The sequence below is a fragment of the Rhinolophus sinicus genome, chromosome 17, assembly GCF_057876585.1.
Source record: "Rhinolophus sinicus isolate RSI-liver-muscle chromosome 17, RSI-T2T, whole genome shotgun sequence".
In the NCBI taxonomy this organism is placed as follows: domain Eukaryota; kingdom Metazoa; phylum Chordata; class Mammalia; order Chiroptera; family Rhinolophidae; genus Rhinolophus; species Rhinolophus sinicus.
The window spans coordinates 41,080,253-41,107,796 of NC_142517.1; the positions used below are offsets into that span (position 1 = coordinate 41,080,253).

A 27,544-nucleotide genomic window follows, 5' to 3' on the forward strand; every position below is an offset into this window, starting at 1 on the left:
TAGAGAATGAGTATATAAAGAAAATTCTTAAGAAAGGCAGAGATGAAACCAGATATGCTTAATTTCAAAAGTTAACTCTGCTAGCAATGTGAAATGTAGACTAATTATGGCTGGGAGCTGCGTTAAGGACTAAGAAACACAGGGGACAGAGCACAGGTGAATTTGGGTTACTGTCAAAAGTGGGGCAGGGAACTGGTTGAATGGCAAAAATCCTCTAAAATTTCATGAATACATACCAGGCATATCTTAAATTGTAGCTTACCTCATTTTTCTCAAAGTTAAATATTAAAATAAATATTAAATAAATTATTAAATAAAATATTAAACTAAATTACTTTAGACCCCTGATGTGTTTTGACTTCTAAATACAGTAAGTTTGTTTAGAGGTTTATTTTATTTAGAGATTTGGTTATAAAGGAACATAATCTAAAATTTAGACATTACTAGGGAACAATTGATGCTGTTTTACTTAACACAGTATTTAGTTTTGAAAGCTATAAAGTCAATGTTTCAAATGCACATAACTTTTAAAAGTACTGTTGATTTTCAAAGATATTGTTCAAATGTAGGTCTGTAATACAAAGGGATGTGTGTGTGGTAATTATCAGTATCAAAGTTCCATGATAATTAGCACATGATATTATATAACAGTACATAATAACATATGATGATTGTAATTAAATGCAGTGACTTAAGACTTTGTCTTTTAACTACTCTCAGTGGCTACTGAATGAAGGTAAATTAAAGGTTCATTAAGTTGTGTTCAGAAGGAAAAAAATGTTTTCAAATGGCAGATGCACTGTGAAGTTAAATGGATTTATTAAGACCTGTTCTTCAGTGTTTTCTCAAGTGACAAGCCTAGACTAAACTCTTTGAAGAATTTTAAGAAATTAAAAAAAAAAACACAAAACAACATTTATGTTCACAGTTTATTTAACATTTTGAGCTCTTAAATGTATAAAATAATTGTGGAGAACATTGGAAATTTGGCTTTTTCTACATCATTGTGTGTGTGTGTGTGTGTGTGTGTGTGTGTGTGTGTGTTTGTGTGTGTGTGTGTGTGTGTGTGTGTGTGTGTGTTTAATATTCTAGTGTCTGAAAGGAAAAGCAAAGCAGAAAAGAAAACGACAGTAATATACGCAGTGGAGGTAGACAAAACATCTGCAACACCCAGTATTTTTCCATTCATATTAGCCAGCATTTATATTTCTAAAATAAAAGAGTTGTGCTGTAAAGTTTGAATGAGAAGTCAGAGAAAATTACAGATGGGAATATTTTTAACTTTGATTCTTATTCCTAAAAGTGTCAAGAATGTATTTAAAATACTAAAAACATAGTGAATTTTAGCTTTCTCATATATTTGCCATTCTAATAGCATCATTAAATATGTGGATAAGGATTGCTGTTTATTTAGTAATATTTTTAGAAATGTAATTTCAGCAATCAGATTCTCTGGCACAGGAATATTTACTAATAGACGCAGCTTCTCTTTAAAAAAAAAAAAAAAAAAAAGCTTCTGATTCTAGCATCCCATATGTAGAAAGCTTTAGTTTTCACAGTCAAACACCAGTATAGAGGTGCATGTTTCTTTTAGGAGCAAGCATGAGTATGTGGATAGGGAAGGGAGAAATCATTACCTTACCCATGGACAACAGATTCTGAAGCCAAAACATTTCCCTACCTGAGTTTCCCTGGTGTAAATCTGGAATATATCCATTGACTTTTCTATACATTTTGGCAAGTTTTTTGCCCGTAACCTGTATAGATTTCCTTCATTCTTAATGGGAGCTATTAAAAAGAAATTTTGGCTGGAATTTAGGAAAGGAAGTTGTGGGAAAAGGCAATGGAAGAATAATAGGAGTTTGCAAAAAACTTCCTTTTCAAAAAGAGTTTCATTGAAACATAAATCATATACCATAATATGCCCCCCATATGAAGTATGGAGTTTAATAGTCTTCAATGCCTTCAGAGTTGTACAACTACATATCATTATAATCACACCAGTTTTAGAACATTTTTGTCACCCCAAAGTTAAGCTTCCATTCATTAACAGTCACGTGGCTACTCCCCATTTCCTCCAATCCCTCATCTCCCTACCCCACCCTATGCCATCACTACTTTCTCCCTTTATAGACTTGTCTAATCTGGGACTTTTGTACAAATAAAATCATACAATATGTGATCTTTTCTGACTACCTTCTTTCACGTAACATAATGTTTTCAAGAGTCATCCGTGTTGTAGTATGTATCAGTACATTGTTTTCACTACCAGATAATATTCCATTATATTGATATAGTACATTTTATTTATACTATCATCATTTGTTGGCAATTTGGGTTGTTTCCTCTTTGTGGTTATTATGAATAGTGCTGCTCTAAAACATTCATGTACAGATAATTGTTTAGATGTATTTTCATTTCTCTGGACTATTAATAGAAATGCTGGTTCATATAGTAACTTAATGTTTAACCTGTTGAGGAACTGGCAGAATACTTTCTAAAGAAGCTGTACAATTTTACATTTCCATTAGTAAAATGAGTGTTCCAATTTCTCTATATCCTCAACACTTCTTACTGTCTTTCTGATTCCAGCTACCCTAATGTGTGAGAAGTGGTCTTTCATTGTGATTTTGATGTCTATTTCCCTAATAACATGCAGCATCTTTTCATGTGCTTATTAGCCATTCATGTATCTTCTTTTGAGAAATGTTTATTCAGATTATTTGCCCATTTTTGTTAATTGGTTGGTCTTTATATTATCAATTTTAAGTTTTCTTATATTTTCTGGGTAAACTCTCTTAACCGATATGATTTTCAAATTTTCCTCCCATTCTGGGGGTTGTCTTTTTCACTTTCTTAATTGTGTCCTTTGAAGTACAAAGTGTTTTCGATGAAGTACAATTTATTTATCTTTTTATTTTGTCACTTATGCTTTTTGAAATAAAGTACTGATGTACAGAAATGTTGAGAAAAGTACACTGGGCCTTATGTATTTTTAAAAATGTTTTCTAAAGTGTTCTCTCATATAAGCATCCAGATTTTGCTAAATATCTGTGTCTAAAGTTGGATGTGGAGTGTTGAAATCAACAACACTAAGTCAAAGAATGAGGGTTTTTGAGCTTTGAAACAAGGAACAGTCTAGGGAAAGTGACTTTTTATATGCATATTTTCCAGAGCAAAGTAAATGAATATATAAGCTTCTTTCTGAAACTCTAGGGGAGGGATCCCTGAAGAAGCAAAGGGTGCAAAAGAGCCAACATAAAAATAACTATTATTATTCATTTAAATTTTGTAGGATGCTCTTGATATTTTCTTACTTGAGCTTGCAGTCTTTAATAATTTATTTTTAGTGAATATAAGAACTGTTATACACAGAAGACAGAGTTTCACATATCCCAGAAATATACAGACTCTCTTTATAATAACTATTAAGAGGTTCTTTCTGTGGGTATTATAATTTGTATAACCCTGATTTTTCTTGAGGTCTTAAATTCTTAAACTGGAAATATTCTATCAAAATAATATTCAGGTTTCTATGTTTACCTTAATTTAACCCGAGTTTTTCAAGTTGGTGAGGATTGTCTGTACCAGTAAAATGACTACACAGTATGTGTCTACTTCATAAAGTATCTATTTTCCCAAAGTCAGCAGCATTTGCTTAGACAGTTGATCTTTGAACAACAGATTTGAACTGTGTAGGTCCAATTATATGGGGATTTCTTTCAATAAATACATACAAGTACTGTAAATGTATTTTCTCTTCTTTATGATTTTCTTCATAAAATTTTCTTTTTTCTAGCTTACTTTATTCTATGGACACAGTATGTAATAAATATAACATGCATAATGTATTAATGTGTTAATCTACCATTTGTTATTGATAAAGCTTCTGGTCAATAATAAGCTATTAGTAGTTAAGTTTGGGAGTCAAAATGTATATGTACATTTTTGACTGTGCCGGTGATGGTGATGCCTCTAACCCCTGTGCTGTTAGAAGGTTACCTTGTATCACAATATACACTTATCCAGGCATGATTATCCAGACATGGCTGCCTGGGATTATGGTGTTTGAAGATAAGGCATTGAAATCTAAAGTATTCTTGGTTATAGGAAACCAGATTTTTAAAAATTAATTAATTACTTAATCAATTAATTTTTAATCAGAAGTTCATTTTTACATATGGAAACATTTGGCTTACTGCTTATCAGGCTGGAAAGAAATGAAAATAGGCTTCAACACCTTCAGAACCCTGTTTATGTGTTTTGACCAGATATTGACTTGGCCCAATGCCTAATAAATCTCTTCTATGCCTTAAACTCTGCTAACATTTGTTATTAGAATTCAAACAACAGCAACAACAACAACAACAATGACAACAACAAAACAAAAAAAAATACTGTAGAAACTTCCATTTAATTATGCTGTGCAGTTTTCAAAAGGAGAAAAAATAAGATTGGATTTATACCTTCAGAATGATTTCTTCTTTGTTAGAATTAGAGTAAGTAGTTCTTTACCACTCAAGAAATGTCTTGAGATGAAATGTGTAAAAACAATGGAAGTGTCATGAACATACTTCATGTCCTCTAACTCCTCCCTGGATCCACTGCTATAGTGTAAATTTAGCTATACATAATAATATTTATTGAGTATAAGTATGTGTTAAATATAACATATTGCATATGATAAATATATTATGTTATAGTTATAAATGATCATAAAATTATTAAGCCAAGTGTATTCATTTTGAATTCTAAATAAGCCAACTTCGGTAAAGGGTTCATTGTTTAGTAGAAATTGTTTCAATCCTCACTTTTATCTATCTGTGTATCTCTCCGGTTATCCTGCTTCACTGTAGTACTGTTCTTGATGCTAGCTTTCCTTGCTCTGTATCTTCATTTTGTGACACACAGCTCTCATGGTGTCTTTATTTTGGAGAACGTGCAGTCGACTCCTTTTCCATATGTAGATCCCTTCCTATTCCATCAATCTACACTTGTGTTCTACTAGGCCCTGCTACGTGCCTTTTTCTCATTTAAGAGAGCCCCTGCTTTGACTCCTCCATGCAGATACTTATTCCCAACTTCCTGCTTGAGTTTATCTTCATTATTTCTTTAAGTGACTTCTTCATTCATAAGCCCTATTCATTTTTCAAGGCACAGTTTTTAGTTCTTGTTGAAACCTCTTTAATTTCACCATACCTAAATTCTTATTTTAGACCCCACAGTATACTTGATTAGGTTTTAAGTGTGTGTGTGTATTCATTTTATCTTTGCAGATAGATTGTAATTTACATGAAGCAATTTCTTAAATATTTTGGTTTATATTTTCATAGTTCCAACACTTACACATATTCTTGTTGCTTAATGAATCTTAAAGATGACAATTGACAGCCATTTATACAGTGCTTACTCTGTCTGAAGAACTGTGCTAAGTGCTTGGAATTTATCCATTGAAATCTCACAGCGACCCTATAATTACAGTCATTCTGTGTTGTGTGTGTGTGTATGTATCTACAGGCTAGGAAACAGAATTTTAGAAAAGTCAATTTCCTGTCCTAAAGTCACACAGTCAGTTAACTAACAGTACTGGGGTTCATACCCACTTCTATTTTTAACCCAAGTGAATGATCTTTACTGTATTTTGCTGCAAAATTGTTGTTTTCTACTATTATGACACCTTTACTTCATATATAACAGAGGGCATCAAAGGGCCCCCTCACTTTAACTGGAATGGAAAACTTTGTTTTTTATCATTAGAGTCTGCATGTTAGATATGTAGTTTATTATTTCTGTCCTGCTGAGTACATAAACTGCATTATGCAATTTAATTTGAATATCATAAAAATTAGTCATATTCCAAGAATATCTGATTGCAACTTTATTAAAATATGTTTCATTTGAGCTTGTACTCATTTCTAAAAGATGAAACAGCATCAATATTATTTATGGTTATTTTGATTGCAATTTAGGAAGAAGGCAGAGAGGGAAAATCACTTTGTTTTTAAGAACAGATGATTTAGTGAACCCTAATTTTGTTGCATTAAAAAAGTCAAACTTGATTTAGTTTTTTCTCCCCTCCCTATTTTTAAAGAATAAATAGAAATATTTTCTATTCTTTGGAGCAATTTGCTCATACTTTAGGAACCATTTAATTAAATTATTACCTGCTGGAGCACCATCTGTTTTTATCCTAGAAATAAGAAGCATGGCTTTCTTTTACATAGGCTTGGTAAATATGTAGAAGGTGCCAAAAAGCAATAAATATCTCAGCAGATGGACTGAGGCACTTCAATCTCTACGCAGTCAGCCTTGATTGTTCTGGGCATAGCTAAATGGATTTTTCTGGATAGATTCCTTTCAAAATGTATTATGGGCAGGAGGGGAGTTGGATTCATCTTCTCCCATAGATCTCTTCACATTCTCCCCCTTAAGATACAGGACCTGATTTTGTTTTTAACTCTGCATATGCCCATATTACAGACATCAGTTCTGAATGATATATGTGTGTATCTATATATATATATATATATTTATACACACACACACACACACACAAACTATATATATATATATATATATATATATATATATATATATATATATATATTTCAGATCTGAACATATATTTCAGATCTGAACAGATCTATACATATACATATATATATATATATATATATATATATATATATATATATATATATATATGACTTTATAATGAGTCTAAGGGACTTGAATTTAGTAATTCTGGGATGGATTTTTCCAGAGGTCACCTCTCCAGAGGCTGCTTCCTGCCTCTTTCTACTCCTATGTCCCCCATTCCCCTGGATATAGTCTTCACATCTGAAACACAGCCCAGAAGTCTCCTGTTTCATCCTTTCATTCCAGGCTTTGTGTCTTGTTCAGGAATAAGAGAAAGTCTAACACTTTTGGTGCAGATTCACTGATGGATTTCCTTTCTACATCAGCACTATTCAGGTATCGGGATGGCTAGGTGTGGTATATATGCAAGCAATTGATTTAAGTGGTATTAACCAATTTTTATTTATCATTAATAATCTTTCACTAATTTTATAATATTGATATATAGGACTTAAAACATGCATTTATGAATTATCTCAATTGTTTTTCACACACATAAATCTAATTTTACCTATGTACAAAAGTGATTTGCCCTGGTAGTGACAGCTGGTAATTGGGGATCCAGAATTCAAATCTAGCTCTTTTGTTTCTTAATAGTTTATAATTTTGAAGCAATAGAAGTTATATTGCGTTTTACAGTTTATCAGTTGCCTTTAGTTACAATATTTAACTTGATTCATCAATCAATTCTTAGAAGTACATAGAATAGGCATCACATCCACTTTTAAAGGCTGAATGAGCAGAAGTGTTTGCTGCAAGATCTGTTGCTGATAAAATGGCACTTAGTGAAATCCTATACTCTTCAGGAGGCCACGCATTTTTGAAGACTATCATTTATTGAGCAGCTACAAATTTCCAAATACTGTGCTAGGCTACAAAGATAAGTGATAACTAGACAAACTGACTACAATCAAGAATTTGAACCTGAGGACAAACCAGGCAGAGGAAGAGCATGTGTAATGTGTGCTTGATAACAGGAAGTAGAGAGAGGATCAGAATGGAAGTTTAGCCAAGGGCATAAAGGTCTTATAACCTTGAAAAGGAGACTGTAAAATTCCTGGTAGTGCAGAATAAAACATCTCATTTGCTTTTAACCTGTCAAGTGATATGGTCAGATTTTTATTTTGGATAAATAGATGTACTGGTATCCTCATTACTTATTACCCCCAAATTTTGTGGCTTTGAATAACAACCATTTTATTATGTCTCATTATTTGATTAGGAAAATGTGCACGTCTCAGCTGGTCAGCTTTTTGTTGCACAAGCTCATCACTTGGTAGAAATTAGCTGCTGGCTGGTCTGATTTCACATGATTGGTATTTTGGTTTAGATGACTGGGCTTAGTGACATATGGTCTCACTGCCTCACCACGTGGTCTCTCCAACAGGATAGTTGGACTTGTTGGTGCTCAGGGCTCCAAGGATTCCTTCTCTGTAAAAACCCTTCATGCCTTAACTACAGTTCTCATAAGACACGTTAGCAAATATATATTGCATTATCATTCGATCTGTTCAGGAGCTGCCACATTTAAGTTAAATTGTGTATATATATATATATATATATATATATATATATATATATATATATATATGCTGAGAAAGCATAGATATAAATGTGAGGTGATTGTTAGTTATCCAGATGCTGTCACAATTATGAATTTAGTCCAACAAATGTTTACATGGTCAAAAAATTATGGAAACTGTGGAAAATAAAAATATAAACAATACCTAATTCTTGGAAGCAGAACCAAAGAGGGAAAGTGTATTGAAAAGAAAAAAAAAAAAAAAAGAATTAAAATCACAAGCATAGGCAGTTGGTAGCCATTAGGGTGCATGTGAAGTGCATTTGGGGAAATTTAATGTGGTTAAAGAGTAAAGACTTATATCTATGTGTCAATGTGTGAGTAGATTCACTCCCAACCTCCCACTTTTTCCCTAAAAGACTTAAAGGAAGCTACATAGGGGTGGAGATTATGGGGAAAGTTCATACTACAAAATTTTGTTAGATCTTTACTGTTAGAAAATTGAGTGATGTTCTTTTTTTTTTTTTCTTCTTTTTTCTTTTTACTTTTTGGAGTAATTCAAAATATGCCTTCATGTAATTGTTTTCTGTCATTATAGCAGTGGTTAAGAACACAGAGTTTGGAACCACACTACTTGGTTTTAAATCCTGTGTTTTAAATCCAGAGAAGACACTACTACTTTCTCTCTTCTGTGGCCTTATCTGTAAAATGAGGATGGGAACTTCATGTTATTTTTTTTATTATTTATTTATTTATTTATTTATTTATTTATTTATTTATTTTTATTCCATTTGTTTCATAGGTTTTTATTTTACCTTTTAAATGGTCATTGGATTATCTTTCATGTTTTTATTTTTTTCATGTTATTGTTCTAATGATTAAATGAAATAAATAATATAAATAGAGGGTGCCTAGTGGTACATAAATATGCTATTTTTTCCAATATTATACTCTTTACCACAGTTAAACTAGTCAAAGTCATCTACTATTTACAACTTGTGTTGCAATGTCTGTTTCTCTTTTCTGAACTTAATTTTGGTTTTCCACATCCTTAAAGATTATGCACCTTTTCAGGTAGAAACTGTAATATGGCCGTTATTTTAGGCTCTCAAGTGTTTTTAGATTACTCGGGGAATGATTAAAACTTCAACAATTTACAGTATTTTAAATAAAGAAAGGAAAGAAAAAGAATGCTTTGGTTCCTAGGATATGATTGAGATGTAGAGATTTCACTTGGGGGGTTATATGCAGGTTATAGTTTTAGGGATAATGATTGGAATGAGAAGGGTCACTAGTTACCATAGCTGAAGGGAGTCTGTGTAGAGGTGTTAGGAAGAAAGGGTCTTTAGTTCTTCCCACAGAGTCTCAAAGAACAGAATTCCAAAGCAGCACGTTAAGGATAAGTTGAGTTTTACTATTATTTTGAAGGCTTAAGATTTGTTGTATTTGGAAGGGTAGAGCAAAACATAATCTTCAGTTTTGTCACCAGGTCATCACGTCAAATTAAAAATAAAAAGAAAATCCACTGATTCTTTATAGTTCAAGATATAGCATTATAACATATAGAAAAGAATGAAATGGACTCTTTTTGTCAGTTATTTTATTATTTTTCATTGAATTCTTGAGAAATCAGTAGTAGAATAAGTAAGAATGGAAAAGTAAAAATGAAATAAATAAGAAAGGATGAAGGAAGGCAAAAATATAAAGAGAAAGCTAAAGGATGTATTATGGGAAGAAAGAAAATGAATGGGAAAAGAAGGTAAAATTTATTTTGGTAAAGTAATAATATTTGACATTAAAATTCAAAGCACTAGGTTAATGTTAAATGTTTGCATGCATTATTATAAACTGTAGCTCAGTGATGTCAATTATATAAAAGTTCTGTTAAATGTTTTACATTTAATTTCTTTGTGAATATTGCATTTTCAAGCTTTTTGCCTGACATTTAATTTCATATCAGCATTGCTTCTATGTGCCATTGGAGGTCTTTCATTTTTTATAATATTCTTGTTCATAAATAAAATATAAATAACATAAACAGTGTCCAATGTAAGTTTTAGTAAATTGTTTAGTTGCTTTAATTTACCCAATATTATTAGTATGCATGTATGTAAATTTGTAATAAAAATAACTTAATGTCAAACTGCTATACAGATGTAATATATTTCTGTAGTATTTCTCATCTTGTTTTATTTAATACATTCTCTTTTATTGAAAAGGTTAACAGTTACTAGAATCATATTTAAAGAAAGGTCACTTACAGAAAGCACTTGAATTTCCTACTTTAAAATAAACGTTGTCACCTTCTTTCAGTAAAATTCCATTTTAATATACAGTATTTTAATAAAATACTGTAAAAGTATGTCCTTATTTAGCTTCAGATATATGTATGCTTATTAATATGGCGTTTTAGAAGTAAGAAAGGATAGCAAGATCTTCGGCAATTTGTTTCCCTCTATTCTTACGTTGCTTGAGATAATTCTTGAGAAGTATTTCAATCTTGATTCTGTCATCAGTTGTCAATCAAAAGCTTCACAATTCTTAGTTTACATATATTAATGTATCCCTACTACTTGGGAAAATACAATAATTCACTTAAACTAGTTTTAAGCCCTAACATTGGGTGAACTAATAAACATGGTCTTTGTCTTATAAGGAACATACCGTGTTGTTAACTATAATGGATTCCTATCATTGTATTTTCAGTTAAATTACCAATTTTAATTTTCTTTAGCTCATGATCTAACAATTTGAAAGCGGAATACTAAAATTTTTACACTTGGATTTTGAGCTAAAGAATAGATTTCCAGAATTTGCCCAATATATATTTGGGATGGTTTGTACAATGCATGTTTTCTTACTAACTGAATTTTAAATCAACATAAACATACTGCACCAATGTATTTTTCTGGCCTACTTCCCTTCCCACCAGTTAATCACAGTATCACAACATATTAACACTTCTTCCTAATAACACCCTTAAGTAACAAGTGTGAAAAGAACTATTTCAGAAAATAAAAAGCACAAATTCTGGCATTCCTTGGATTACCATTCTGCACGTCAAGTAGTCTTTCTGTGTTATTATTTTAGGAAACATAGCAATGCTAATTTTAGAAAAAATCACTACCAGTTTGTAGAAACCTGTTGATACTATTTGAAGAATAAATATGTTTTAAAAATAAGCTAATAAAGTACCTTTGAAAAATGTGAAAAATACAGTGCTCAGTGGCTTCATGCAGATAAAAGCTTCATCTGTTCCTGGAAATCCGAAAGCCATAGTCAAAAAGCAACAATTTAAGATCATTCATGCTGGCTGAAAGGATAAAAAATTGCAGTGTATCTACCAAGTTAAGAGACTTCTCTTGGCAGCCAGCTCTCAGAGCCAAGTGGTGATTGTTTTGCTGTATTAACTCTTGACACCCTCGAAGCCCTCTCAGGCCCACACGTAGTAGGGAGGAGGACAGGATGGACCAAATGGTTTCAATAGCTGAAAACAGGTCAGAAGTAGGTCCAATGTGAACTGTAGCTTTCAAGTTCTAAGCAGCGTTGTTTTGCTCTTTGTCCCTTAGCAGCAGGAGAAAAGAGAAATGTTGCCAAGTGTTGCTAAGAAGAGATCATAAAGTAGAGGTTGTGGTCTTTTCCTCAGAGCAATGTACTTGGAAGCAATTCTCCCTTATTCAAAACCACAGTGTGGGGAAATCTTGATGCCTGCCAGGGTGCTGTGGAGAGCAAACAGAGATCTTTTAGGTCCTGGAGTCAGAGCAGCCCTTAGAGATCTAAGGATCAAGGCAGAACCATTCAGATTAAACGGCCATTGGGACTCCTGGTGCTTGTGGTCACCTTTGTGGCATAACCAGGAATAAATAAACCAAGAAGATTCTGAATTTGTTAACATCCTGCCAGCTCTGGGGACTTTGAGAGAGAGTGTGAACGCTGTGATTTTTGAAAGATTAGATTTTGAAATTTGACAGGCCATGTGTGATACTCTAGCTGCCTGCACTCACTAGCTGTGAAAATTGGGGGAAATGACTTAACGCCTAAGTCTCAGATACCTCATCTATAAAATGGGAATAATAATAGTACTTAGCATACAGGATTGTTTGATTACATAAATAATGTATGGAAAGTTCAAATCTTATAGTAAATCCTGGCTCATTTTAAGAATTCAATGAATAATCTCTTAGCACATAATTTTGGATAATATAACATGGGCATGCTATTACTTCTGTGTATCAAAATCTAAGTATAAGAGATAATAAGGAGACTCACAGATTTATCTTACTAGATAGAGAGAAGTATCTTCCTAACATACAAATCTGCAACTACAAAAAGAGATGACTTAGAAAATATAAAATTAAAAACAAACTCTTCAGCTAAGATTGACAGCCTTACGCATTAACAAGTGAGATTAGGCAGAGGCTGGTGTATTAAAAGACCCCACAGACTCCCTTTTCCCTGACGGCAGTGAAGCTCAGAACTACATTAAAACTCAATTAAAGTGGCTTTTTTTAGCTAGACTATCAAAATTTGTTTTTCTTCCACCCTTCTTTATTTTGTATTCACTTATTTATTTTGTTTCATTTATTTTTGTGTATGTAAATTATGATGTAAGCTACCTCAAATACGCTGAAGGTGGAAAGGATGCAAATACTGTAGTAGGAAATAATTATCTATAGCGATTTTGCTATAAACATAAATGATGACCAGGCAAAAAATAAATAAATAAAAGATATTCTAGAATCTAAATAGAGTCAGACACGACACCAAAGAGGACCAGGAAAGGAGCCCATGCAGGAACACCCTGAAGTAGAAAGAGTTTTGTGATGTCAGTGAGACTTCTACCAGCATGATAGATATTCTAAAAATACTAAATGCTCAAACTGCCGATTCAGGAAACACATAAAATGTACTCTGTATTGTTTTAGTTCATTTAAATTAATTCTTCTGTTGGCCATATAATAAATTAGATTATATCATTCTAATACTGAAAAACATCACCATAAATACAAGAACTCAGGTGGGCGCAACTAACCGTTCAGTTTAGAGTGTTACACGCAGTAATTGTGATTACACACAGGGACCTAAAGAAAGACCAGCCCACTAAGGGAACTGGCCAGGTGGTCATACATATGCAAGCAATATAAAACAAATTCTCAGAAAACTGCTGGATTTCATCAAATAACTTTTCCTCAAATGGCTTGACTGCAGTTTGCAATTTATAGCTCATTAATTTGGCATCTTATAAGCATACCTTTTATATATCATTTAACGATCAAGGTTAACTCAGGCCTCAGAGTAAAGTGAATTTTATACTCTCCAGCTTGACTATCTATTAAATTTAATGTACTAATACCCATTTCAGAGTAGGCTTTGACTATTTTTTTTTCCTAAAAATAAAGCACCAATAATAGTTTCCTCTTATTTTATAGATAGTCTTTATTCAATTAGTGAAGCATGAACAACAAATAATTATTGTAATTTCTTGTATGCAGTTGACATACAAAATTACAATTAAATAAGAAATATTTAATGCATTTACAAACACTATAGCAATTGCCAAGACCATTTCATAAAACCAGATGGAAAAACATAATCTCATTATACTAGAAAATTAAGTCAGGGAACAGTCTTCTGAATTACTGTTTTTATAGTTTTATCTTTTGCCCTGCTCTCAAATTGAGGCCATTAAAGCTTTCAACAACAAGAATATATTCCACAATATAGGCTTTATTTGTACAAACTAGTTTCATATTGAAAAATTTATGTCAACTGTTTTAGCCTATAAGGAATATTCTTACACTTAAATTTGAAAATTCCTCTGGGCACTCATATAGTTCACAGGTACAGCATCTAAAGTACTGCAGCACAGATGTGCATAATAAATGACTTTTGGTGATGCACTGACATTTCTAAGAAATGTCTTTACCTTAGATCAATCCACTCAAACCAGCAAATGAGTTGACATCCAAAGTTTCAGGAAATGCTATATGAATATTTTCCCCATTGTATAATAAAGATTCAATCATAGAACTGTCATAGGAAATTGAGATTCTGCCTTATGTTTTAAAGTTCATCTACCAGATTCATTTGTTTATTTTAGGTGTAACATAAATTTTAAAAATAGGAAAATGTTTGGATGTATTTCTGATACTGATATGATCTACATTGTTTTATACTGTTTAAGTTAAAATATTATTGGCATCATCATAATCGATGGATCAAGTCAACCCTATGACAAACATGTCTTTCAACATCAGACATATGTAACTCCTATCCGTGATTACATATCTCTGATTCCTGGAATTATTAAATTGAACTCTTCAGCTTTATGGAAAAACTGTGTTGTTCTTGTTGTAAATAGATGAAAAAGAAATTCAACTCTGCAATAACAAGATAAAGGAGTGATAGTTGTAACTCAGATGTAATAACTTTTATATAAACATTAGCCACACTTCCCTCTTATCTATGCTTCCAACTCTTCAAAGTGCTTGAGTACACCACTGCATTTTCCATTATCTCCAGCTTCTTGTTATTGAAACTTAAGTCCTCTGGTCATAATTTAATTTAATCAAGGCTGTACTTTAAAGTTGTAAGCTCCAAATATTTTTAATTTCTTAAGCTCTATAGAAATTCTGGAATGATCCTTTATTAATGGAACACTTGTGATGTATTAGAACTTGGTATAAGTGCTTTGAATAATTTATCTCATGTACTCATAGTAATGCTATAAATACATAAATTTCCATTTTACAAATGTGGAATCTAAGCATAAAGATATTAAATAATTGGTCCAAATTACATAGCAGAGCTAGATTTGAACCGTGTACTATGTTTCCCCCAAAATAAGACCCAGCCGGACCATTAGCTCTAATGTGTCTTTTGGAGCAAAAATTAATATAAGACCTGGTATTATATTATATTTTATTATATTATATCATATTATAGTAAAATAAGATGGGGTCTTATATTAGTTTTTGCTCCAAAAGATGCATTAGAGCTGATGGTCCAGCTGGATCTTATTTTTGGGGAAACACGGTAGTTTTTCTGTAGCACCTCAAAAATTCAAAAGTTGTGACCACAGTGTGTGATAGCTGCTTTGTTAAAATGGAAAAGGCACTAACTTTGTGGGTGGAAATTTTGGGGAAATTTTTCAAAAATTAAACTTTTGAGAAAGGCAACATTCACATAACTTTTATTACAGTATATTGTTATATTATTCTATTTTGTTATTTGTTATTGTTAATCTCTTACTATGCCTAATTTATAAATTAAACTTTATCATAAGTATGTATGTCTAGGAAAAAACAATATACATAGGGTATTGTACTATCTGTCCTTTCAGTCATACATTGGGGTCTTGGAATATATCCCCTGCAGATATGGGGTCTACTCTATATAAAAGATAAATGTTTTTGTATATTGAATTTTAAAAAGAGTTTAGCATTTTGTGTGGGCCTGGGTGGGAAAGGATCTCACATAAATGCATAAGATATGTTGAAAACATGAAGAATATAGTCTATGTTTCATAAAAATTGTATTTTATGAAAAAGACCAAGTGGTACAACATAGAATGTAAGGATATTACAGATATTTCTATTTGAAGAAATGTCACAAGTGTTGATGATCTGACCTACACCAAAGTATATCTCTTTTAAAGAAAGATTCATGTGATCAGGCATCTACACCATCCATGAAGTGGTCTCCATAATAAGACAAGTGCCCATCTGGCACCCTGCAAAATCTTTACAACATTATTGCTTTTATTCCTCAAACTGTCTTTCATATCCCCGTGGCAATCTTGTGGTAACCAATTTGTGCTTTTTAATCTCACCTTCTCTCTCCTTCCCACCCACCTCCCATCGAGCAACCCTCAGTTTTTTGCTCATTTATTCAGTCTTTGGATTCCACATAGAAGTGAGACCATATGGTATTTGTCTTTCTCCATCTGACTTATTTCACTTAGCATAATGTTCTCTAGGTCCATCAATATCATTACAAATGGTAAGATTTTATTCTTCTTTGTGACTGAGTAATACTCCATTGTATAACGTACCATGGTTTCTTAATCCAGTCATCTACAGGTGGGCATTTCGGTTGTTTTCATGTCTTGGCTATTGTGAATAGTGCTGCAATAAACATAAGGTACATATATTTTTTTCAAATTAATGTTTTGGATTTCTCTGGATAGATACATAAGAGTGGAATAAGAGTGGAATTGCTTGGTCATAAGGTAGTCATATTTCCATTTTTTTGCACCAATCTCCAAAACTACCAATAGTGCAGTGTACACCTGAAGCTGAACCTGAAAAATACCGAATGTCAACTATAATTTATATATATATATATATATATATATATATATATATATATATATATTCACAGGACGTGGAATATGGCATAGGGAATAGAATCAATGGAATTGTAACAGCTATATGCAATGTCAGAGGGGTAGTAGATTGGGGGAGGGGAGTTATCACTTTGTGAGGGGTGTAAATATCTAACTATTACATTGTTTTGTACACCTGAAATTAATTTAAAAAAATAGATTTATGTGATAGATTCTAAAATCTACTACATGTATTTTTTAATCACTCATATTGAGTAGCTATAAAGTTATATAACAGTGTATATTAAATTAATCTTGTACATTAGTAATAGAAAATATATGAAGTTTGAATGGCATAATTATATGATACATATTAATTTGTTGAAGATTTATTTTTATAATGTAACATTTTCATTGTTCTTGGGAATTGAAACGTTCTGGTAAAAGAAATAATGATATGTCCTTTTCTTGTCTCACAGGCATAGATATTGAAAGAAAACTACATTATTTGTGGGACCCATGTGATAATTTGTGCTAAATCAAAACTGAATATGTTTCAATGTTTTATTTACTTAGCAGTTTATTACTCAGTTTTATTTTTGAGGAGTTTATTTTAGATAAAGTGAAACAAAACTGACAGGGCAGAGATTTATGTTATATTTTTATAAAAGCTATACTATTTCCTTAAAACAATATAATTTTAAACATATACATATATGTATATATACATATATATGTGTGTATATATACATATATATGTGTGTATATATACATATATGTATATAATATATATATATATATATATATATATATATATATATATATGTAAGTAGTAAATGGTTAATATTCTTCCTTGTATATGTTATCACATACAGAACTTATTTCCTTGGTAATTTTCGTGAAATACTTTGGATTTTTTAGCATCAAGAGGCTCCATCTACCTTTGACCCAGATATATCTCTTCTGGAAGATAGGATTTAGTGAAAACTTATAAATGAGCAATGAATCCAAAGTCGTACTAAGGGTGTCAGGCAGATATCCATCATGATGAAGAGTTAATATCTGTATCTGCATTACATTCTAATTGATGGTTCTGTCTGATATTTGAAAAGCGTTAAATTGCTGATGTACATGTGATGGAATGACTATAGTCAGGCTAGAAATGAAAACCCTGCCTCTTCACTGCACTGGTTTTTAAGTGATTTGTAGAGAAATGACTTTGGATATTTGTAGTAGAGGTCAGAATTAGAGAGCTCACATTTTTGTAGTAACTCCTATGTGTCAAATATTCCTTCAACGTAAACCATGTTCTATAATTCAATTTTTGATAAAGCCTTTAGAAAGAGAGACTGACTCATTAAAATGAGAGGGGAAAAATCAAGAAAAGCACAGTGAGACAGTGTTTAAGTAAATTAATCAATAATGCATGAACTGAACAGTCAAAGAAGTAAATATCATAGTATCATGGTAAGATAGTAGTGATTTATTGATGTTTAAGCCAAACAAGAAAAATGTTGACTAGTGCTAAGAAATTACAGTATTTTATAATATAACTTAAAATAAATTGAATCGTGGAGTATTTAACATTAGTTTACCACCAACTTTTCAGTCTCATATTTTTATAAAACCAGTCACCTTAAGAAGTGTGTACTCAAACATCACTTTCGTAGTGTTAAAAGAGTTACTTAATTTTGGACCTCAGTTTCCACTATAATATGAGAGGATTAGAGTCATGGATTTTAGAGATTCTTTATTTCTACCCTCTTTAGGTTTTTTCTATCCTTTATGATTTTCTTCTATTTTTTTGACAAAGCGTGATTTGGATTCTTCCTCTACCTGTTAATCAAGCCTCCACTAACCAATCTGAATAATTATCACTAACTTCATACATTACTCCTTTTCTTTGCTTATCTTGACCTGACCAAAGACAGGATTCAAACACTGTACTGTTTTGAATCATTTTGTAAATGAGGCCAAGCAGAATGGAGCCTGGGAAGAAAAGAAGGAAGGAAAACAAAAGGGTCTGCAGAATTATCCTTGAGGCTTTCTCATACACAGTACCAAATAAATGGCTGCATGATCACAGCTGATATATCTATATGTAGTCTATAGATCTATATGTCTATATATCTATACCTATATGTATTCATATAGGCTAAATGTTAAAAGAAATCAAGCAATACAGAAATAATCATATATGTATGTGTGTGGTGGTACATGAATTTTATGCAGTCTTGCAAAATTACATAATTTATTCTGCATTATTGAACTCATTTTATTTCTTCCAACAATCTTTAACATCCTCCCTCCTCTAATACCAGACATTTCTTACTCATGCAACATTTAATGGATGTGTTAAGTTCATTGTCTCATTTAATCCCAATTACAACGCAATGAGGTTTACATTATTATTATGCCCATTTCACAGATAAGACCATGGGTTGCAAAAAAGTTAAGTCATTTGCCCAAGATCACTTTTCCTAGTTTTTTCTCAGAGTCTCTGGCCTATGTGCTCCATCTTTAGCCATGACATATCCATTTGGGTTTTTCCGATGATCCACACACCATGTGTTCTCATTCTTCTGTATGCTTGTAGATGTTTGCCTCCTCTCACACTACTGGTCTGCCCTAGTTAACTCCTCCTCTCTTGTCAAAAATACCTCAGCAGTCACTTGGGGAATCCTTTCCCATAGTCTCTGCTAGAATCAATCAACCCTGAGTCTCCTTTGCACTTTGAACATTTTATTTGGCTTTTTTTTTTTTTTTTTTTTTTTTTTTTTTAATGCATTTGTCTCTCTGATTGGATTCTTCCTTACTTGAAAAATAGGGAACATTTATCTTTGTCTTCATTGCTTATTCCAGTACCTGGCATGCATTAGATACTCATATTTATTGAGTCAACTCTGGGTAAGAACAAATCCTAGTTTATAGGGTAGCAGATGAGAAATCTAGTCAGAGTGAAACATTTTATTTTGTAAAGTTTAATATTTAATTATATTTGATCTTTGTTTTTTTAAATCAAATTTATTGGGGTAACATCAGTTAACACTATTATATATGTCTCAAGTATACAATGCTGTAATACATCATCTGTATATTGCATTGTGTGCTCAACAACTAAAGTCTAGTCTCCTTCAGTACCCATATATGTATTTGACCCCTCTACCCTCTTCATCTTCACCCTACCCTTCTTCTCCTCTGGTAACCACTATGCTGTTGTCTGTGTGTATGAATTTGTTTGTTTGCTGCTTTCTGTTTTATGTTCTGCATATGAATGAAGTCATATGGTTCTTGTCCTTTTCTGTATGACTTATTTCATTTAGCAGGATACTCTTAAGATACATCCACGTTGTTGCAAATGACATTATTTCATCCTTATTTATGGCTGAATAGTATTTCATTGTATATATATATATATATATATATATATATATATATATATATATATATATATATGCCACATCTTCTTTATCTAATCATCCCTTGAAAGACACTTTGGTTGTTGCCATGTCTTAGCTACCATCAAAAATGCTGAGATGAACATAAGCATATGTATTTCTTTATAGACAAATGTTTTAAAAAATTTTAGGTAGATTCCTAGAAGAGGGGTTGTTGGGCCATCTGGTAACTCTATATTCTTATATTTTTGAGGAAACTCCTTACTGTTTTCCTATGTGACTATACGAATTTACATTCCTACCAGCAATGTACAAGGGTTCCTTTTTCTCTACAACCTCTCCAACACTTGTTATTCCATGTCTTGTTGATAATAGCTGTTCCAACAGGTGTGAAGTGGTAGCTCATTGTGGTTTTAATTTGCATTTCCTTAATAACTGGTGAAGTTGAGCATCTTTGCATATATCTGTTGGCTATTTGTATGTCTTCTTGGGAAAAGTATCTGTTCAAGTCCTCTGCCCATTTTTTAATTGGATTGTTTGTTTTCTTGCTGTTGAGTTGTGTGGCTTTTTAGTATATTTTGGACATTAGTCCCTTATTGGAGGTGTTGTTTACAAATATATTTTTCCCATTTGGTTGGTTGACTTTTTAATTTGTTGATAGTTTCTATTGATGTGCAAAAGCTTTTTATTTCGATGTAGTCCCATTCATTATTTTTACTTTTACTTCCCTTGCATTTGTGGTCAAGTTCACGAAAACATCTTTGAGGCCATATGTCTAATACCTATGTTTTCTATGTTTTCAATTTTTCAAGTGTTGCATTTAAGGCTTTAATGCATTCTGAGTTAATTTTTTATATATGGCTTTAGATAGCAGTCTAGTTTCATTTTTTGCATGTGACTGTCCAATTTTCCCATCACTATTTGTTGAAAAGGTTATCCTTTCCTTTTGGCTCCTTTGTTGAAAATTAGTTGCCCATATACATGTGGGCTTATCATTTGAACTTTCTTAAACATTCAGAACATTTTAATTTATATGAGCCTCTGCCAGGCAGAATTGGAGCTGGGTGTACCCATAATTCTTGCATAATCCCACTACTTTTCATGACGTCCTTGTTTGATTCTTTCATTAGTGTTCACTTGTCAACCATTGGCCCTAAGGCAATTGGCTAATCATTTATCATGTGAGCTCTGGTCTTTACCCACAGTGGGGCACATAGAAAATTCATAAAACATAATGAGGGACTTTAGATTCCACCTGGGGTGACGTATCTGATACACAGAAAACTTAGTTATATGTACTCTTAATCTGCAACGATAAGTACCAGTAGGTTACTGAATATGGACTGGAGACCACTTGTAGTTAATTAGCCTAGTTATCCTAATACCACTCTGCAGGATTCAACAAACTGTGTAGGGAGAAAAACCTCCATCTGCCACTCCTGTAACAAAGTTATGGAACCAAACTCTCCTTGCCTGGCAAAAGATTTCATTCTTTGGATGGATGCTATTCCAGACTTGTATTTAAAGTTTAATGAGTCAAACCAATTCATGTAACTAATTCCATGGACTACCCTGGTCCTCTGTTGTAGCCTTAAATTTCTCTAATTCTTTTGATTACCCATGACTATGTAATGCATCATATTTTGCTTCTTGTATTTCTATAGAGTTGCTGCTTCATTTAGTTGTTCTGCAAATTCTTATCCTGAATTTGTGCTTTTAAATTAGCTCTGGCAGTGTGAATCATACCCAGGGTCTTTTATTTCCCCCACCCCTTTAACGTACCAAATTGCAGTGTTATTGCTCTGATCTCAGATTTTTCTTAAAAGTGATTTTCAAAATACGTAAGCTTTGATTTTTGCCTTCGTTTTAATACATTATCCTCATGCAACTGTGCATTTGTGACTCTTTCTTACTTCTTCTGAGCTTCAAACGTTATAGTGTGTGTGTGTTCTGTTTTCTCATAAGCTTTTTCAAAAAGTACCTTACTTTTTGTCTTCTTTTTCAACAGTAACATGAATAGCAAAACATGCATAATTAACTAACGTGTGATTTTTCTAGGGGCAATGAATTTCTGATGATTTTAATCACTAAAATTTTATGGACTCATAATGTTGTTTACTGTTTTGTTTTCACCTTTGTGTTTTTCTTTATTGTTTATTTTAAGTCGCTATACTTCTTATTTTCACAGGTAAAAAGATGGCCTATCAAAAGGTCAATGCAGATCAAAGAGGTCCAGGACATTCACAGTACTTAGACAATGATGACCTTCAAGCCACTGCCCTTGACTTAGAATGGGACATGGAAAAGGAACTGGAAGAGCCTGGTTTTGACCAGTTCCAGCTGGACAGTACTGAGAATCAGAACCTGGAGAATTCAGAGACTGTGGACCTCAGTCTTGATTCCATTCAACCAGCAACTTCACCCAAAGGCAGGTTTCAGCGACTTCAAGAAGAGCCTGACTTTGCTACCCGTTATGCAAGATCTGCGCCAAAAAGCAACCACTGCAACTTTTGCCGCCTTTTAAAAATACTTTGTATGGCCATCATTTTATTTATTTTTGGAATTTTGATAGGCTATTATGCACATGAAAATTGCCCTTCAAATGCTACATCTTCAGGAACAATTGATCTTCAGTTATACCAAGAGATTCTCAAGACAATCCAAGCAGAAGACATTAAGAAATCTTTCAGGTAGGCATAGAAAGAATGCATGTTTGTGGGGTTCATTTCCTGGGAAACATGTTTCACGGGAGTATCAAACTGGTGATTTTGCCATGGTTTAAGATTAGTCTTGCAAGCTGAGAAACGTAAGTTACCGGCACATTCTTTACAGAGGATGTGTACATTTTCAGATTTGATACTGTAATACAAATTTATGATTCTGTTTTATTAATTGATAACAAGAACCATAATTACTATTGAGACTAAAAGACTTGAACCAGTCATTGCATTTTCCTCCTCTTGGGAATCCCAGGTAAGCTAGATTGAGATTCAAAGACTATTGGATAAATGTGTAATTAAAAACTAAGGCATTAACCATATGATTGAATTTTTAATGGTATCAGAATAAAATAAACCTGCTTTATGGACAGAAGTAACTATCTCTTGCATATGAAATTTCTAGCAAGAATGTGTTGATTTTTAAGTTAAATGATAAGGTATTTTTTTTTTTTTTAATCGGTCCATTTATGAGTTCTTGGGAAAAGCTCCTCTGAGGTCATGTAACTAATGGGCAACTTGAAAATGTTGTTGTTTGTTGTATTATCACATATGTTGTTGGAAAGTGTTCCTAAGTTTATGTATTTAGTTAAGTGAGGAACTGGAAGGGGAAGATTAGATATTAGTTTCCACATATATTTTCTATATTTGCTGAGAAAAGACAGACCTAGGTAAATCATATGGATGTAGTTTGTAGGTAGATAAAAGAGAGGAATCCTACTTTCCCAGGCTATTCTTTCTGTGTTACACTAACTTACCACAGCCAAGATGGGAGTGTCTGTTCATTTCTAGGAATCTTTTAGGGAATATGCCCATGGAAAATGGCATTGTTTAATTTGTGTGCTGAAATATCACATGTATTGATGCTAATAAATGATCATTCTTCTCCTGAATATCACATCTGAATAACTACTGGGAATTAATTTCCTATACCCTTCTGTGTCTGCTATTCAGGGTTGCATAAGCATCCCTGAACATGCAATATATAGATAATAACAATTTCCATGGTATTTCCTAATGTAAAATCATTTATATTGAATTGAGCTGAAAGATGTCTATTGTCTTATAATGAGTGATTGTATCAGTCAGGATCCCACCAGGACAACAGAAAACTTGCTAAATATTTAAAGCAAAGAAATTATTCCATCTGTGATGGATAGCTGAGAAGCCAATTGGATGACACTGAGGCAACACAGAAATTAACAACACAATGAAGCCATTACTAAATCTAGGTGGGAGGAGCAAAGGGAATTAGGGGTAACTTAGTGGAAGTTGGAACTTTCTGCATACACAAGTGTATGTATGTGTGTGTGTGGGGTCAGGGCATGTAACCTCAGCCAGAGACACCACTGAAGACAGAGAGAGAGAGAGAATAAAAAGTATCACAGCTTCTCCCATCTTCCTACCCTATAGTGTCCTGCCAGTTGTCCTGTTGGCTGAACCCAGCAGAAAGACTGCTAACTCATAGCCGGGGAACTCACCCTGAAGGGTTCAGCTCACTGGAGCAGGGGAAGGGCGAGTGGTCTGTTAAAAATATATCTAACTGGCACACGGGTGTTATTTAAAAAAAGGAGAGAGACAGAGTGGAGGGGGACAAAAGGGATGAAGGCAGAGAGGGAGGAGAAAATAAAAAATAAGAACTCTATAAAACTGTCTACTATAACTTCATTGTGGACATTCATTATACTACACAAGTATCTTCTAGTAAAGGACCCATGGGTTTAATTTCTTTGTAATATTAAAAATGATTATGTGATTCCTGAGCAACTGTTTAGTTCTTAATTTATGGACACAATGACTCGCATAACCTAGGCTGCTTTCCTTTTACTTTCATTTTTAGTAAGCTCAGAGTCAAATTTGTGTTGAAATAATAAGGACCTTAATGACGTGTGTTTTGTGTACTAACTAGTCAATGCATTTATTTTCTCTCCTTACATTCCTTGGCTTTCTTTGTCTTATTATTTCAGCATTGTAGACAAATTTAAAGACGGACTTATTTCCTCTTTTCAAATTAGGCAGCTAGTTCTAACATTTAAAATATATAATTAAATAAAAACACTCATTGTTTTCCTCAGAATAGGAATTGTGTGACAGTAAGGCTTATGTTCTCCTCTTAAACGTAAACATCAACAAAATATATATTTTAAAGTTAGCTACAAAAATATAACCACCAACAGTTATACTTCCAGGCAGTATTCAGTGAATGGACACAGATTCACAATTCTGCTCTGTCCACTAGCCACAATTTTTTTTCCATACTTTTTTCATTTATTTTTCTTCACAGAATAATATTTTTGGTACAATATGTTTCAATAATTTTCTCTGAAAACCATCTCTTGATCGAAGGACTATTGTTCCCCAATAGTTATGCTAGCCACATTTTTTACTATGAGTTTCTATGTTTGCTAAGTCATCGTAGCATTAATTCTGTACATGACAAGTTCTTACTGTTATTTTTAATTAATTTACTAATTTTGGGCTTTCACTGGCTCACTATTTTGTTGATCGATTGCTATCTCTCTTTTCTACCAAGTCTTTATTTCTGCCCATACTCTAAAACTATGTCAGGTCTTGCCAAACATCCTAATAGTTGTGAAATAAAATACGTATATGTGTGTGTGTGTGTGTGTGTGTGTGTGTGTATATATATATATATATATATATATATATATATACACAAATAGGTTAGACTGCAGATGCCATGAGGGAATGGACCAAGTTCCCATTCCCCATCATTAGACTTCTATCGCCTCAGTATTTTTCTAAGGTAGGAAATTAATGCATATATGTGAGAAACATCTGTGTTTAACTCATCAAATATATTATATAAAATATATTATATAAATTATATTTATATATGTTATATTACATAAATATATAATATGCATACTATATATTATATACATATATTATATAAAATATATGCATTATAATTATATATAAAATGTATATTTTGAAAATTATTTTGCTTGCCATTTAGATTTTTCATATAATTATATTGAAAACATTATGAGCATAATTCTTGTTTATGATGTAATTATAAAATACTATTTCTATTTTATAATTATATTATAATTAATCAGAGGATATGCCATGTTCTGTTTTTAAATAAGTGAAAACTCATATAAAACCAGATTCTGTAAAAAGACTGAAGTATCATTGTTGATGTCTTAATTTCATCTGAGGCTTGAAGACAACTGATACTGATTTCTAATTAAGACCAGCAGGCAGAACTTGATTTAAAAAAAAAAAAGAAAGAAAGTAGTAAAAATAGTACAAAACCCTAAGATGATCACCCACTTCTTTTTCCACTCTGTGTCTTAGCTTATCCTATCAGAGATTGGAAAAGCTAAGACACAGAGTGGAAAAAGATTTTTTCAAAAAAATCTGCTAGTGGTGTTGTACGTCCCAATCTCTTCTCAAGGAGGAAGCCTAAAATCCAATGGAAAAAGGGTTTAAAGGAACTACTTGGAAGAATTTGATACTAACCTCACACAGAGTTTCTGACTCAGACCTGAGAAATCTAAGTGATAAGATATGGACTGGCTAATTGTTGATAAAAGTGCCAAAGGAAGAGGTGGTTGTTTTGGACGGCCTATGGCAATTTACTTCTGTGGACTGTATGGGAAGGGGAGAGGGAGAAAGAGGGAGGGACCAAAGAACCTATAAAGCAGGCACAAGAGGAAAATTAAGCTGATGACTCTCTAGATTCAGAGAGCAGCATGCCCGTTATGAGAGTGTCAAGTGAGAACTTTTGTTCTCACTCTATCTATTCTCACTTGCTCTGTCAATCCTGGAGGTCTCAGGAGCTCTGAGGGAGGTGGTGTAGACACACTAAAGCAAAGAAGCTGATTACCCTCCCTTTTTTAAATGTAAGTTTCCCTATCTGTAGTTGGTTAAATATGGAGAACAATTCAAAGTTCTCACTATTAAATGATGCTAGACACTGTAATAACTTGCTGGAGGAACTCAAGCCACTTAAATGTGACCAGGACTACCACTGTTTATTATAAAGGAACAGGGCAAAAACTAGCTCCAATGAATGAATGTGAATGGGAAGAAAAAAAAAAAAATGTTATGATTATAATCCCTGAGTCATGCCTGCTCAATATAGAGGTCACACATATGCTATTTTTATGTGTAATATTTTAGAAAAGAACATATTGGACTAATGTGTCAATTCATACAGACTTAATGTGTTGATTCATTGGTAGACATATTTACTTCATATCCCAGTTTAGGAACCTAGTTACTCTATCAGAAAGCCTGCATACTAGGTTAACATAAGCCAAGTACTTGGTTTTATGTTTGCCAAATAAAAGAAAATCAATCAGTTACACTTGATCGCATTTGTAGGCATGGTCAAGATTAGCGTAGGAATACAATGACCATATAGTATATGTGTGTGTGTGTGTGTGTGTGTGTGTGTGTGTGTGTGTGAATCAATCTTCAAATAAGATTCTCTTGGTCAGTTCTACCTATGCTTAACATGTTGCTATTTGACAAATGCTCTTTTACATCGTTGGTTTATTGCTTCCATACATCTTTTGCGTAAGCAGACAGGGTACACAGTGTTCAGATGTATATCAGATATATTCAGATGCATCAGACCAAAAATAGGCAGTTAAAATTTGCTTTAATGTATGCTTTTGGTGCCTTGGAACAGTAACTATTTAAATAATTCAAGTGTTTTCTAAGTTTGAAAACTGGAAGGTAGGCTTACACAATAATCTATGGATAGCAATAGGGCCTTTAGATACAGGATCTGGATCCAATTCGTTCCAGGGACCTCAGTAGCCACAGTCCTCTGATTTTGTTCTTGTTTGCCTTCCTGTTTCTTTTCCCAGTACCAACTGCTATATGCATTACCCAATATATTATTCCTCCCATTCCTATTTCCCGAAGGATGAAATATGGTTATCATCCTTTTGAGGGTCAGAGA

The 27,544-nt window shown here is 32.8% G+C and overlaps 1 protein-coding gene across 3 annotated transcripts in view; it reads left to right on the plus strand.

The window, feature by feature from the left end:
• Window positions 1-27,544, plus strand: part of NAALADL2 (N-acetylated alpha-linked acidic dipeptidase like 2) — a 1,226,521-nt gene that overhangs the window by 536,178 nt on the left and 662,799 nt on the right. For all 3 annotated transcript variants that reach the window (XM_074328105.2, XM_074328114.2, XM_074328092.2), the window contains one exon: window positions 22,074-22,575. In XM_074328105.2, the coding sequence (XP_074184206.2) occupies window positions 22,082-22,575 (494 nt within the window). In that variant the 5' untranslated portion in view covers window positions 22,074-22,081. The remainder of the gene's footprint in view (window positions 1-22,073; window positions 22,576-27,544) is intronic.